This window comes from Carcharodon carcharias, chromosome 12 (assembly GCF_017639515.1).
Source record: "Carcharodon carcharias isolate sCarCar2 chromosome 12, sCarCar2.pri, whole genome shotgun sequence".
In the NCBI taxonomy this organism is placed as follows: Eukaryota; Metazoa; Chordata; class Chondrichthyes; order Lamniformes; family Lamnidae; genus Carcharodon; species Carcharodon carcharias.
This window is the reverse complement of record NC_054478.1, coordinates 23,443,229-23,459,429: the sequence shown is the minus strand read 5'-3', so window position 1 is coordinate 23,459,429 and position 16,201 is coordinate 23,443,229. Positions and strand designations below refer to the sequence as shown.

The following is a 16,201-nucleotide window of genomic DNA, read 5'->3' as shown; positions in this document are numbered from 1 at the left end:
CTCGGTGACCACTCACTTGAATCAGAAGTCTGCGGGTTCAAGTTCCACCCAGAGACTTCTGTACCAAATCTAGGTCGACGCTCCCAGTGCAAGTACTGAGGGGGTGCCGTATCATTGGAGGTGCCGTCATTCAGATGCAATGTCAAACCTAGGCCTCATCTGCCTTCTCAGGTGGATGTTAAAGATCTCATGGCACAACTTCGAAGAAGAGCAAGCTTGCTCTCCACAGTGCCTGCGCCAATATTTGCTCATCAATCAACTTCACTAAAACAGGTGATCTGGTCATTATCTCACATTGGTTATGGGATCTTGCTGTACGCAGTGATGACCACATTTCAAAAGTGGCTGCGAATTGCTTTGAGATGCCCAGAGATTGTGAAAGGCATCAAAAAAAATGAAAGCCACATAAATGTTCAAGAACTCCATACACAACTGCTCAAATTCCTAATGCAGCAGCAAGCAGCAAGTATGTGGACAAAGGAGAGCTAAAATAAATGGTCACCTAGGGTCCAAAAGGCATAAGTGACCAGTCGTTTGGATAGGATAAACTCCAGCTCATCCAAAACTCTGCTGCCCATTTCTTAATGCGAACCAAATCTTGTTCACCTATCACCCCTATGGTCACTGACCTACATTGCCTCCTGGTCTGGCAAGAGTGTGAATTTGAAATTGTTTTCAAATCCCTCCATGACCTCACCCCTCCCAACCTCTGTAACCTCCTCTGGCTCTACAATCCTCCGAGATCTCTGCCCTCCTCTAATTCCAGGCTCTTACGCATCCCTGATTTTAATCGTTCCACTGCTGACAACCATGCCTTCAGCTGTGGAATTCCATCATTAACCTCTTGGCCTTGCTGCCTCTCTCAACGTTCCTTAAAACTTACCTCTTTGGCCAAGTTGCTGGTCATCTGTCCTAATATCTACTTATGTGTCTAGGTGTCAAAATTTATCTGATAACGCTCCTGTGAAGAGTCTTAGGATATTTTACTACTTAAAAGGAGCTATATAAATGCAAACTGCTGTTGATCCATCCTTGTTCCACGTATTTTTTGTCTGGTTTACAAAATAGTAAAAAAAAATTATGCTTCAGCAATTCACCAAAATTCCTGATCTGCACATAGGATTTCTTGTCAGATTTTATCAAAATTAATTATTCTTCATTAAGATGTTGCCTGAAATTATCATAATTGAGCACTGCTATCCATCATTTTACTACCGAAAAGAAAACATGATATTTCGCAATTGCACCCATCATAAACTGTTTATACTCAGAATGATCATTTTTTTTGTCCCGATTTACTAAATTGTAATTCAAGGTTTCCAATTTACTGTCACATTTCAGAAACTAATTTCCATACAGTTTTGCAAAGTAAGCGTAAGTGAATGAGCAATTAATTCTACAACTCACTCAGCGGATTAAATTGTGTTTGAACATGCAAGTGAAAACTGCATTCTACTGATGGGACTAACAAAAAGATAACTTGTGCAAACTGATAGGAAAAGGACGGGGGGAATACCACAAAATAAAACAGTCTACATGTTCATTGACAACCCAAGTTATGTTGTAAGGCTGGGCAAATTCCTCTGTTCCCCACACACACTAAACTACTAGATTAATTTAGTCCAGTTTGCTGAGATGATAGAACTGCAATAATGAAAACCCTCATATTAAATCATGAAATGCAATTAAACTGTTCTCGAGTCTGGGTAAACAATAAAGCCACCCACCTCCAATATTTTTCCAACATCTTGTGCCCTCTATTTTAAGTCATTAGCAACACGCAATTTGTTCATTCCCACTGCTGACATCATCAATCATCACCTCCAGATATAAGCTGATCACAGAAGCTGAAGTGAGGAGGAGCAGGACAAGTACTGATTCAACATGGTTGTAACCTCCACCTACTGCAAAAAAAAATTAACTTAATTTTAAAACTGTCTTAAATTCCTATCTAAACCAGAGCAACAAGGATGGTTTACCTCAGCGCAGAGTAGGAAAAGGGGAGATTTAATAGAGGTGTTCAAATTTAGGAGGGATTTTGATAGATTCTCCCTATCAACTCTATTTCCACTGGCAGCAGGGTCAGTAGGTAAAGGACACAAGTTTAAGATAATTGGCAAAAGCACAAGGACAAATAGAAATTCCAGCACAGAGATTTCCACTTCCCACACCAACCCTATCATGCAGCCTTCTAGGAGTGAAACCGTCAATTTCTCTTCTCTGGGTCTGTGTGCAGATTTTTTCCAACTTCACATTTGTTGGAAAGATATCAACATACGTACAAACATAGAAATTAGGAGGAGTAGGCCACTCGGCCCCGCTCCAGCGTTCAACAAGATCGTAGTTTGTAACATCATAATTGTAACATCAACCCCACGTTCCGGCCTACCTATAACCTTCCCCGCTTGTTAATCAAGAATCTATCTCGCTCTGCCTTAAAAATATTCAAAGACCCTACTTCCACTTCCTTTTGAGGAAATGTTCCAAAGACTCAGAAAAAAAATTCGCCTCATCTGTGTCTTAAGAGCAACCCCTTATTTTGAAACAGTAACTCCTAGTTCTAGATTCTCCCACAAAAGGACACAACCTCTCCACATCCACCCTGTCAAGGCTCCTCAGGATCTTATATGTTTCAATCAAGTCACCTCTTAATCTTCTAAACTCCAGGGGATACAAGACCAGCTTGTCCATCATTCCCTCATAAGACAACCTGCCGATTCTTGGTATCAGTCTAGTAAATCTTCTCTGAACTACTTCTAGTACATTTACATCTTTTAAATAAGGAGACCAATATTGTACACAGTACTCCAGATGTGGCCTCGCCAGTGCCCTGTACAACTGAAGCATAATCTTGCTACTTTTGTATTCAATTCCCTTCATAATAAACACTAACGTTCTACTAGCTTTCCTAATTATTTGCTGTATCTGCATACCAGTCTTTTGTGATTCATACACTATGACACCCAGATCCCTCTGTGTCTCAGAGCTCTGCAATGCATACATTTAAATAATAAGCTTCTTTTTTATTATTCCTGCCAAAATGGACAACTTCACATTTGCCCATATTATACTCCAATTGCCAGATATTTGCCTACTCACTTAACCTATGTCCCTTTGTAGCCTCCCTATTTCCTCTCCACATTTTATTTTCCTACCTATCTTTATGTCATCAGCAAACGTAGCAACCATACGTTCGGTCCCTTCATCCAAGTCATGTAAATAAATTGTAAAAAGTTGAGGCCCCAGCACTGATCCGTGTAGTACACCACTGGCTACATCCTGCCAACCAGAAACCAATGTCACCCCCTACACTATAATCTGAAATCTTCAGGCAAGTTCCCTCTAGAAAGAAAGAACTTGCATTTCTATAGCATCTTTCACGACATCAGAGCCAATGAAGTACTTTTGATATGTTCCTCCTGCACTGTAAGAAATGCAGCAGCCAATTTGTGCACAGCAAACTCCCACAAACAGCAGTGGGATAATGGCCAGAAAATCAGTGGATTTTTTTTAAAGTGATGTTGGTTGTGGAAAAAGTGCTGGTCATGAATCCAGGAAGATTTCCACAGCTCTTCTTCGAAATAGTGCAGGGTCTTTAGTGCAAGGTCTTTTACATCTCCAAAGAGGTGGCACATGGGGCCTTGGTTTAACATCTCATCTGAAAAGCAGCAAGTGGAGTGCCTGCTTAGATTTTACACTTATATCTCTTGAGTGGGACTTGAAATCGCAAATTTCTGACTCGGGACGAGAGTGCTACTCACTTAGTCACGTCTGACAAGCAGAATACAGCAACTCAATTTGCCACACCAAAGGCAGGTACAAAAACTAGTTGAACTTTGTGATGTCCTTAATGGGACAGACTATCACTGCACACAAACAATACATTTGGCCCATCAATTCCACAACAGCATTTTTCTCCACAAGCCAGCCAATGCCATTCACCTGCTCACGCTTTACACCCTTTTAACAATCATCTTTTGCAAGCAACAATCTAATTCCTGTTGAGCCAATTTATGGGGCATGACGAGTAGGCTGAATGGCCTACTCCTGTTCCTATGGGCAGAATTTTCCCCCCCGTTGGGGGGGGGGGGGGAGAGTTGATAGGCGGGCGTGGCGCCATTTTACGTGGGCGGGCCAATTAAGGCCCGCCCAGCGTGATGTCCGCAGGGAAGCGCTATGCACTCCCTGTGCAGGCGGTCGGGGTTTGGGGGGGGGAGGTGTAGGGAATGCCTAAAATCGAGAGTGCACTCTTTTGCGCATGCGCACAAAAGAGCGCACTCATCTCCCTGAGGCTAAATGCAGCCTCAGGGAAATCACCTCTACTTTCAAAAATATTAAAAATAGTAAAAAAAAGAATTCCCTTACATGTCCCCTCATGTGACAATGACACATGAGTTGAGACATGTTCATAATTTCCAAAAAACCTTATTAAAATTTTTAAAACCCTACATGAAACCTCATCCCATCTGTGGATGAGGTTTCATGTTTTTTCTACTTCTCGCCAGGGCTCCTGGCCTCCCCGTCAAGCTTAAGGCTGGACGGGCAGGTCCACTAATTACTTTAATCGATCTGTCAATGGCCTCAATCGGCCATTGACAGGTCGGTGAGCGCGCAGCTGATTTTGCTGCGCCCCCGCCTTCCTGAAAATTTAAATGGGGCGCGGTGACATCAGGAGTTCCGCCCGACGTCATTTTACATGTCGGCGAGTGGGCCCCGACCCGCTCGCAGACAGTAAAATCCTGCCCTATGTTCCTATAATTTTTCAAATGGCAGAGTTTCCTGCCCCACCACAAAAAAAAAATTTCAGCTGCCCCATAGCCAGTTAATGGTCCATGGAGCTCTATATGTATGGAGATGGACTTTCACCCCTCACTCATGTCTCACCTCAGAGCTGTCAGCCAATCTGATTGGCCAGCCGCTCCCAGGTCTCAGCAACACTACAGGGAGTGGTAGCCAATGCTGGGATGACAGGCAGTCTCCAGATTCTAAGTGCTATGAGCCCAGGACAAATAACTAAGGAGGCTCACGGTAAGGACAAGAGGGAAGGCCCTGGGGATCAGGTTGGAAAAGCCAGCGGGGGGAGGGAGCACCTGGGAGGACAGACCTCGGGTGGGGATGTCCTGATCATGAAAGGGGGCCAGTGATGAAGGTGACCTCCCCACCCCTCTTCCCTGCCTGAGGAGCTTAATCTGCCAGGCTCCCTCCTGGCCCCTGCCTTCCTCCTGGTGGCCTCATAATTGGTCACTTAAAGGCCCCAATTGTGGCGAAAGCAATGGGTTTTGCCTGCCCCCTGTAAAATCTCTGACATGTCAGGGGTGGGTAAGTAGGCAGCGGGGAAGTCACCTGGTGAATTTTACAGAGGCCCCATCCTGCAAACCTGCCAACGGGGGCCTCTTAAACTGTGCCCATGGATTCTGTATGAACAACAGCCTATGGCAGAGAATTCTAAATTCAACTCTCCGGCTAATTTGTGCCCATCCTCTCTAGTGGGTACAGTTTAATTTATCAGGGCACCTCAAAATCTTGAAGACTGCTTACCCTTCTCAGCTCCAGTGAAGAAGGAAGGCCCAATTATTCAAGTTTGCCTTCACTGCTGTAACGCACCCCAACCCCTTTCCCTTGACTGTGATGGTCACCATTGCCATTGGTTTTTAAGTGCACCGAGTTCATTTAAGTTATATACGTTGATGCTCGCTGGCTTCTAAACTACACTGAGCCAAGAACAACATGGCAAAGATGGATGGAAAAGATGACATTGGATTCCCAAGGTTTCAGAACAAGCTTGGCCTCACTTGTCACTGAAGGGGGTTGATGACTCCACAAATATTATTGTAAGCATGTGATAATTTGACTGAAGGGGCAATTTGAGGAGTGCAATTTCTTTTTGTAACACATACAATATAACTTCCATGGCCCAGTTTTTGAGGTCAGCAGTAAAATGATAGCACTCATTGCTGATCTCAAACAAAGCTGCCGACAAAGATCTATGGAGCCTTTCCCAAGGTGAATTTCATTCTGGCACCAGTAATAGGAGATCTCCTGTCCCCTTTGTCATCAAGCAGCCAACCGCTTTGAAGAATTCTCACAGACAGCAAACCAAGAAATAACAGACAGGTTTTATCATCTGCTTTTTATAATTTTATAGGAAGTGAAATAAAGATTGGGAGGGCATATATTGTTGTGGTAGAAGTTGAAATATCATAACCGAAATTTAAAAATACAATTATTTTTAAAAATCTGTGAAATTATCATGAAATGGAGAAATTTGACAATGCACAAATATAAATTTACTTTTGGGGCTTGAGAAGCTGTTCAGAAATAATTATGGTTTAGCATAATATTAAAAGCTCAGTTACACTTAATTCGGCTAATCATCTAAAGGGTAAAAGCAAAATACTGCGGATGCTGGAAATCTGAAACAAAAACAGAAAATGCTGGGAAAACTCAGCAGGTCTAACAGCATCTGTGGAGAGAAAAACAGAGTTGACATTTCAAGTCCATGTGACTTCTTCAGAGCTAAAGAGAAGTAAAAATATGATTAAATTTATACTGTTTAAGGGGAAGCGGGGGGCGGTGGAGTAGGTAAAGCTGGATAGAAGGCCAATGATAGGTGGGGGCAAAGGAGAGATTGACAAAGATGCCATGAACAAAAGGACAAAGAGGATGTTAATGGTGGTGGTAAGGGCTACAGGAGGTGCTGATAGTGGCATTAAGGTAAGAAAACAGAATGTGATAATAGCAGGACAAGGGTAAGTACTCTGAAAAAAACATGAACAAGTGACAGATGGTCCTTGTGGGGGCGGGGGATGGGGTGGGAGAGGGGACAGTGGTGGGGAGAAAAGATTGAAAATAGGATAAAAGGTGAGGATAAAACAATGAATAAATGAAAATAAATAAAAATAAAAATAAGTGGATAAAAATAATAAAAAAGAATATTGAGAAAAGCGGGTAAAGAAGGGGTGAGCATAGAGAATAGAATTCATGGTCTGAAGTTGTTGAACTCAATGTTAAGTCCAGAAGGCTGTGAAGTGCCTAATTGGAAGATGAGGTGCTGTTCCTCCAGTTTATGTTGGGCTTCACTAGAACATTGCAGCAGGCCAAGGACAGACATGTGGCCATGAGAGCAGGGTGGTGTGTTGAAATGGCAAGTGACAGGAAGGTCTGGGCCATGCTTGCGGACAGACCAAAGGTGTTCTGCAAAGCGGTCACCCAGTCTGCGTTTGGTCTCTCCAATGTAAAGGAGTCTGCATTGGGAGCAGCAAATGGAGTAGATATGTCTTCCTTCTTCCTTAACCGAGGTTTCCCACCCACTATGCTTGACAGGGCCCTCAACCATGTCTGACCCATCTCCCACACCTCTGCCCTCACACATTCCTCTCCCTCCCAGAACCATGATAGCATCCTCCTTGTCCTCACTTTTCACCCCACCAGCCTCCACATTCAAAGGATCATTCTCCGCCCTTTCTGCCAACTCCAGCATGATGCCAACACCAAACACACCTTCCCCTCACCCCTCCTGTCGGCATTCTGTAGGGACACCCCGGGTCACTCCTCCATCAACCCCAACACCTCATCTCCTTCCCAAGGCACCTTCCCATGCAATCGCAGAACGTGCAACGCCTGCCCCTTTACCTCCTCCCTCCTCACCATCCAACGGCCCAAACACTCCTTTCAGGTGAAGCAGCGCTTCACTTGCACCTCCTTCAATTTGGTCTACTGCATTTGCTGTTCCCAGTGCGGTCTCCTCACGTTAGAGACACCAAATGCAGACTGGGTGACTGCTGTGCGGAACACCTTCAGTCTGTCCGCAAGCATGACCCAGACCTTCCTGTCGCTTGCCATTTCAACTCACCATCCTTGGCCTGCTGCAATGTTCCAGTGAAGCCCAACGCAAACTAGAGGAACAGCACCTCATCTTCTCATTAGGCACTTTACAGCCTTACAGACTTAACACTGAGCTCAACAAATTCAGACCTTGAAATCTCTTCTCTATCCTCACCCTTTTTTTAACCCCCTTTTTTCAATATTCATTTTTATTTTTTATTTTTATTCACTTATCTTTATTTATTTATTTTCATTCATTTATTCATTATTTTGTCCCCAACTTTTATCCTATTTTCAATCTTTCTTCCCCACCACCATCCCCTCTCCCCACCCCACTCAGAGCAATCTGTTACTTGTTCATGTTGTTCTTTTCAGAGTACTTACCCTTGTCCTGCTATTATCACATTCTGTTTTCTTACCTTAAGGCCACTATCAGCATCTCCTTTAGCTCTTACCACCACCATTAACACTCCCTTTGTCCTTTTGTTCATGACATCTTTGTCAATCTGTCCTTTGACCCCACCTATCGCTTGTTTTCTATCCAGCTTCACCTGCTCCACCACCCCCTTCCCCTTAAACAATATAAATTTCATCACATTTTTATTTCTCTTTAGCTCTGAAGAACAATCATACAGACTTGAACCATTAACTCTGTTTTTCTCTCCACAGAGGCTGTTAGGCCTGTTGAGCTTTTTCAGCATTTTATGTTTTTGTTTCAATCTTTTGAAGAGTTTTATAGTGATAATGACAGCGTAATGGTAGGAGTTCATATCAATTCAGTGATTTCCAATTGATTTCCAATCTGCGAGGGCTTCAACAGCACATCTTATGGACGATAAGGGAATCATTGACAGTAACATATGTGCCACACAAGTGCCAGGCAATGGCCATCCCCAACAAAAGAGAATCTAACCATCTTCCAGGAAATTCAATGGCATTACCATCACTGAATCCCCCATAATCATTCTGGGGGTTACCACTGACCAGAAACTGAACTGGGCCAGCCATATAAATACTGTGACTACAAGAGCAGGTCGAGTTTGGGATGAGTAACTCATCCTCTGACTCCCCAAAGCTTGTCTACCATCGACAAGGCACCAAGTCAGGAGTGAGATGGAATATTCTCTACTTGCCTGGATGAGTGCAGCTCCAACAACACTCAAGAAGCTGGACACCAACCAGGACAAAGCAGCCCGCTTGATTGGCAACCCATCCACCACCAACAGTGGCAGCAGTGTATACCATCTACAAGATGCACTGCAGCTATCCCAAGGCTCCTTTGACAGCACCTTCTGAACCTGTGACCTCTGCCACCACAAAGAGCAGCAGATACATGGGAACACCACCACCTGCAAGTTGCCCTCCAAGCCACATACCATCCTGACTTGGAACTATATCACCGTTCCTTCAGTGTCAAAATCCTGGCACTCCCTCCGTAACAGCACTGTGGGTGCACCTACACCACATGGACTACAGCGATTCAAGAGGGGGGGCTCAGCACTACATTCTCAAGGGCAATTAGGGATGGGCAATAAATACTGGCTTAGTCAGCGACGCCCACACCCCATGAAAGAATTAAAAAAAACTTCTGGTTTTCTGTGTTCCCGAAATTGCTGTCGGTTTCACAGAGCATTGAGGAAGTTTCAGCAAATGTAAGATCCAGGCCCACATGAACTTTGTTAGAAACTAAAAGTCATTCAATTAAAACAAATTCATTCACTCAATCCTGAGTTTTGGGCACTCATCTATTTGGTTGGAAGCTAAAATTCTGAGCTACCATTAGTTACATACATGCCAGATTCCAACATTTGACACAAGAGAAGCATTACAATGAAATTCATGCAACAAACTGATTTTCCCCAGTTGATTTCAGCACAGGCATAAAAATAAAATGACTGCCCTTGCCCAAGCAGAATGTGACTCTCAAAGCATTTCCAATATTTAATCAGTTTTGTTTTCACCATAAGATGTTTGGGGTTTTGTTCGTTGCCATGCCAGGTTCATACTGTAGTTCACATATGTTTCCGTCTAAACAATGATAAATGTATTACAAAGCGGGAATATACAAACTTGAAAATCGCCCAGCCATACAGACGCCTCTTTAAACTGCTGCCTCTCTCTGGTCCAGTCTTGGCCTATTTCAATACTATTAAAAAATGTAGACATTGGAGATTTTCTCAAAAATATTGTGTCTTTCTTGTAGTTCCAAATTCTGGATAGGTCAACAACAGTGTTCAAAGCCATAATAAATTTAAATATTGAAGATTAATGTGGTCTTTAAGCCAACTTGAGACAAAGAACAAGGTGAAATCAGGACAAGATTATTTAATTGCACCATAAATTCTGGGCTGAATGAGTAAATACACCATGTGGTGTGCCAGATTTTGTCACATTTGCAGGATTGTGCAGAGTTTTGGGCTCGGATTTTCCTGCAGGCTCAGAAAAAAATGACCTGCGCACTTTTGCGCCTTCCAAAATTCACCTTTCGGGCTTTGCCCGAGACTTTTGTCTTTCCCCAAAGTGATCAGGTTAGCAGTGCATTTTGTGAGATGCAACTGAGTTTGCAAGGAGTGTGGGTGCCGAGGCAGTCTGGTTAGAAGGCCCGGCTCAGTTCTCCAGCACAGAAACCCAGCTCCCAACATCAATTAAAGGTGTCTTAACCCTCGCCCCTCACCCTCCCACCCACTCCCACTGAGACCTCATGCCTCCTTAGGTAGCCTGTGCCACCCCATACCCCCTCAGATCACCCTATGCCATCCCATGCCCCCTCAGGTCTCCCATGACACCCTATTCCACCCCAGGCTCTCTCAGATCACCCTTGCCATGCTATGCCACGTCAGGTCACCCATGGCACCCCACCATATAATCCCATGCCCCTTCAGATCGTCCTTGCCACCCCATGCTCCTCGGGTTGCCCCCATGCTACCCCATGACTCTTCAAGTTACCCATGCTAATCTATGCCTCTTCAAGTCGCCCAAGCAGCTCCCCATGCAACCCACTATACAACTCATTGCCCCTTCAGGTCGCCCTTGCTACTGCATACCCCCGTGCCACCCAATGTTGCCCGTGCCAATTCCCATGTCACCCCAAGCCCCTTCAGGTCACCCATGCCACCCCATTCCACTCCATGTTCCCTCAAGTCATCCATGCTACTTCATTGCTCCTGTGCATCCTCCATTAGCAATCACTATGTACATCTTCAGGAGTCGAGGAATAGCAATAGGAATTATTTTAAAATCATTGAAAATTAATTAAACCTCTAACAAGTTAATAAAACCCTGAATCCGCACCAACATTGATAATGGAAAGAAAAGTAACTATTACAGTGCAAAAAGTTGTAATACTTTAAGTGCCCATTAGATTTGTTAAAAATCAAGAAACCACAATTGTTCTTCAGCAAAGAAAAGCTAAGTTCAGCATTTTGTGACCTGATTCACACCTCCATTGGGAAACAAAAATTCAAACCCGGGTTCCTTAACAATGGAACAGTGGTTGCTTTAGAGGGAGTGCAATGAAGGCTCACTCATCTAATTCTTGGGATGAGGTGAGATTGAGTAGACAGGGCCTATATTCCTGAAGGTTTAGACCACTAAGAGGAATTGGATTAAAACATATACAATACTTAAGGAGCATGACACGGTATATGCTTGGAGGGTGTTTTTCCTGGCTGGAGAGTCCAGAATGAATCTCAGAAAAAGGAGTCGGCCATCTAGGATTGAGATAAGAAGAAATTTCGTCACTTGAAGTGTTGTGAATATCGGGAATTCTCTATCCCAGAGAGCTGTTAATGCTCAGTCGTTCAGCATATTCAAGGTAGATTGAAATAATTTTGGATACCAAGGGAATCAAGGGATATGGGGTAAGGCAGGAAAGTGGAGTTGAGGCAGATGATCATATTGAATGGCAGAGCAGGGCCAAATGCCCTACTCTTGGCCCCATATATTATGTCCCTTTGTCTGATTTGAATGACCCAATTTTAACTGAAGAGATGAAGCAGACTTCTATGCTAAATTAGTGAGGGTGAAGGGGACAACAGGGAAGAATTCTCTGATTGGAATTTCATATAAACTTCTAACTGAACACACACAGCTGTAATGTCCGACTCTCCCATGAGGAGAAATCGAACCAACATCTACTCTCTAGCTCATGCATGAGGAATGGCTAATAATATCAGTTATTGACATTGGAGTGCTGCTGGCACTAATGGAATGTCCTCTGAAGAAACGCACCATCACGTTTTCAGGACAATTAGGGTTGGGGAATAAATGGGGCCTTGTCGGTGTAAGCCAAATTTGAAATAACACTTAATTCCTCTGCTGAAGACACTAGTATATGATTCTACAAGGGCTACTTGCTAAATTTCTGCTTAGAAGTAAGGTAATACAACAACTTGCATTTATATAGTGCCTGAAACATAGTAAAGAAAATCCCAAGGAATGCTTTCAAACAAAATTTGATACCAATCTCAGAGGGTTGTGGGGCTGAGATTTGGAGGGACAAGGCCACGGAGAAACTTGAAAACAAAGAGAAAAATGTTAAAATCAAAGTGTTTCCAGAGTGACATGGCTAATGGATGAACTTCACTTGATGTGAATGAGAATACAGGCAGCAGGGTTTTGGCAAAAAGCTCAAGTTTATGGAGGGTGGAAGATTGGAGACCAACCAGGATAGCATTGGAGTAGCCTAGAGTTAACAAAGGTATGAATGAAAGTTTCAGCAGATGATGAGCTGAGGTAGGACAATGTTGTGGATGGATAAGCAGGCAGTCTTGTTGATGGAGCAGATATGTAGTCAGAAGCTCATCACAGGATCAAATCCATTGTAAAAACCAGACAGGCATTCTGTTGCAGTGATAAAGAACAACATCATTGAAAGTATTTTTAAGCACTCTACTTATAGCATAGCTGTAAAGAACCACCCAATTAAAGTGAGAAATGGAGTGCATCACAATGCATTATTCATGATGATGGTCCAACGAACTGAAATTTAATCAGCCATGATCTAATTCAATGCCAGAACAGGCTCGAAAGGCTGAATGGCTTGCTCCTGGTTCCTGCATACCAAAATTCGGGCAAAATGCATAATCTTACCTCTCCTGGGTGCAAGGTCACAACATGTGGTCTAGCTCCACGAAATCGAGGGAAGCGCTCCAAATCAGGGTTGACCACATTTACACTGCTGAATATGCTGGACTCTTCATAAGGAATTCGACTGGGATACAGGAAGGAGGTGTCTTCGGGGGGGAAGAGATGCCATCTTTTTCTGTAAATATATATATTTTACAAATTTATTTTAATTAGTTCAATGAGAAAAATGTTGCTTATAGTAGATAAAAGTTTTTTATTCATTCATTCATTGGATGTGGGCATCACTGGCTATTGCCTGTCTCTAACTGCCCTTTCTCAGAGGGCATTTAAGAGTCAACCACATTGCTGTGGGTCTGGAGTCACATGCAGGCCAGACCAAGTAAGGACGGTAGATTTCCTTCCCTAAAGGGCATTAGTGAACCAGATGGGTTTTTACAACAATCGACAATGGTTTCATGGTCATCATTAGATTCTTAGTCCCAGATTTTTATTGAATTCAAATTCCACCATCTGCCTTGGCTGGATTCGAACCCAGGCCCCAGAGCATTACCCTGGGTCTCTGGAATACTAGTCCAGTGATCACCTTAAAACTTCAGACTTACTATCCTATCTCTCAGAGCTGTGCATATTCACCAGCTGGATGCAAACTTTCTACTAAGATTAGGGCCACCCTGACACTAGGACAGTCACTCAATTGTCCTTCCATCTGTGTAAGAGGCATCTGACTTCTGTTTGGCATCTCATGTAGGATGAATAGGAACCTACAATCCTTAGTGCTGTAGTTTCCCACAATAATGTTTCAATTGCTGAAGAACTTCACCCCATATCCACTCCGTTCCCCCATCAAAATATACATTTAAATTGCTTATATTAAATTTTTTAAGGAATAAAGCAAACTTAGATGAAGAAAATTTTCAGCTAAATAATATGACTAGGAGATATAAACAGAGTGGAGGGATAAAAAGGGATAGTTTCAAATCAAAAGGCTACAACTAGTGGAGTGCCTCAAGGATCAGTGTTGGGGCTTCAGCTTTTTACAATCTATATTAATGACTTCGGCAAAGAGACAAGGAGTAATGTATCTAAAAGTTTTCTGATGTTACATAGTTGGAAATGTAAGCTGTGACAAGGACACAGAGGTTGCAAAGAGATATAGACAGGTTAAGTGAGTAGGGCCAAGGTGACAGATAGAGTATAATATGGGAAGTGTAGGGTTATTTACTTTGGTAGTAAGAATAGAAAAGCAGAATATTTTTTAAAAGGCATGAAACATGTAAACGTGTTTGTTCAGGGAGACTTTGGTGCATTTGTACAAGGAACACAAAGTTAGCATGCAGGTACAGCAAGCAATTAGGAAGGCAAATAGTATGTTGGCCTTTATTGCAAGGGGACTGGAGTACAAGAGCAAGGGCTTTGATGAGACCACACCTGGAAATCATTGAAACTTACAGAAACAAAAAATGCTGGAAAAACTCAGAAGGTCTGACAGCATCTGTGGAGAGAAAGACAGAGTTAATGGTTCAAGTCCGAATGACTCTTCTTCAGAGCTCTTAACCGTTAACTCTGTCTTTCTCTCCACAGATGCTGTCAGACCTGCTGAGTTTTTCCAGCATTTTTTGTTTTTGTTTCAGATTTCCAGCATCCACAGTATTTTGCCTTTAGCACTGAAAGTTACAGCGTAGAAAGAGGCCATTCAGTCCATCGTGTCTGCACCGGTCAACAAGCAGCCACTCAGCCTAATCCCATTTTCCAGATCTTGGTCTGCAGCCTTGTAGATGTGGCACATCACATGCATATCCAAGTTCTAAATGTTATGAGGCTTTTGCCTCTACAACCCTTTCAGGCAGTGAGTTCCAGATCATCATCACTCTGAGTGAAACGTTTTCCCTCACAGCCCCTCTAAACCTCCTAGTTCTTAACATAAATCCTTGCCCTCTAGTTATGGAACACCCAATCAAGGGGAATAGCGCCTTCCTAACCACTCTGTTTTGATACCTTACAATTTTATACACTTCAACTAGGCCACCCCTTAGCCTCTTCTATTCCAAAGAAAACAGTTCTGGCCTATCCAAATTTTGCACATAGCAAATTCTCAGTCCAGGCAGCATCCTCATAAATCTCCTCTGTCAGCTGTCCCTCAATTCGAGGATGATGCCTACTCAGGGTCATGAGTTTCTGCCAATTATCCTCATGTGACTGAACAGGCTAATTCTCGAACCACATTTCTTCGGGCACACGGGACAGAATAACCCACGAGGTTGGGATCTGGAGCGCAAAGCGTGCTTCCATTTTTTTTTGTTTCTCTGTTGCTGTTCTGCATCATCAAGACATTGTGACCCAAGTGATGCAGCTTGATGGACAAGTTGTTGCCATTTTGAACAATTGGTAGCAAGCTTCTCCCTGTCATTGCCAAAGCTGCCGTGCTTCAAAGAGAGCTTCAGAGTGTCTGCATTTCCTTTCTAAAGCATTTCCTTTTGCCTCCTTTGAATATTAGTTATGTGAGAGTTGAGAAAAAAATGACCTGTCGGGGAGGGGAGATGCTTTTCAGCTATCCGGACATGATTCCATCGTCACAGGACTGTAAGGAAGGTGTGATTGCACTAGAGAGGGTGGATCGCTACCTTGACATGGCCGACAGGCTTGTGGACTTCGACACACAGTCTTCCTTCACCCTTTTCTGCCTTTGAGGGCTTTTTGGACCACTCTTTGTCCGGCACTTCCCATCGACCTTGCCACCATGGGTGGCCCTACCAGGAGGAAGGAGCGCCCGATGGCATCACTCAAGGGATCGCTGGAGTGCACAAGCCTCTCCACCATGTCAAGGTAGTGATCCTCAGAAGGTCTCCTCTGTACCCTCTCTAATGCAATCACATCTTCCCTACAGTGCAGTGACCAGAACAGCACATAGTGGTGCAGCTGTGGCCAACCTTGCATTTTATACTGTTCCAGCATAACCTCCCAGCTCTTATGAAAAAAATGTTTTATGCCTCGGCCTATAAACTCAAGTATCCCATATGCCTGGAGTACTGTGTGCAATTTTGGACTCCATATCTAAGGAAGGATATACTTGCCTTGGAGGCAGATTGACACTGGGATTAGAGGGTTGTCCTAAAATGAAAGGCTGAACAAATGCTCTGGAGTTTAGAAGAATGAGAGGTGATCACATTGAAGATACAAGATTTTGAAGGGGCTAGGTAGGGTAAATACTAAGTGGTGTTTCCCCTAGCTGGGGAATCTAGGACAAGGGACACATGGATAAGGGGCTGATCATTTAGGACTCAGATGAAGT

General features: G+C 43.4%; 1 protein-coding gene across 5 annotated transcripts in view; it reads right to left on the bottom strand.

Annotated features, from left to right (window-relative positions):
• The window catches only part of hspbap1 (hspb associated protein 1), a 79,297-nt gene that overhangs the window by 18,481 nt on the left and 44,615 nt on the right, over positions 1–16,201 (bottom strand). For all 5 annotated transcript variants that reach the window (XM_041200062.1, XM_041200063.1, XM_041200064.1 and 2 more), the window contains exon 5: positions 12,916–13,087. In XM_041200062.1, the coding sequence (XP_041055996.1) occupies positions 12,916–13,087 (172 nt within the window). The remainder of the gene's footprint in view (positions 1–12,915; positions 13,088–16,201) is intronic.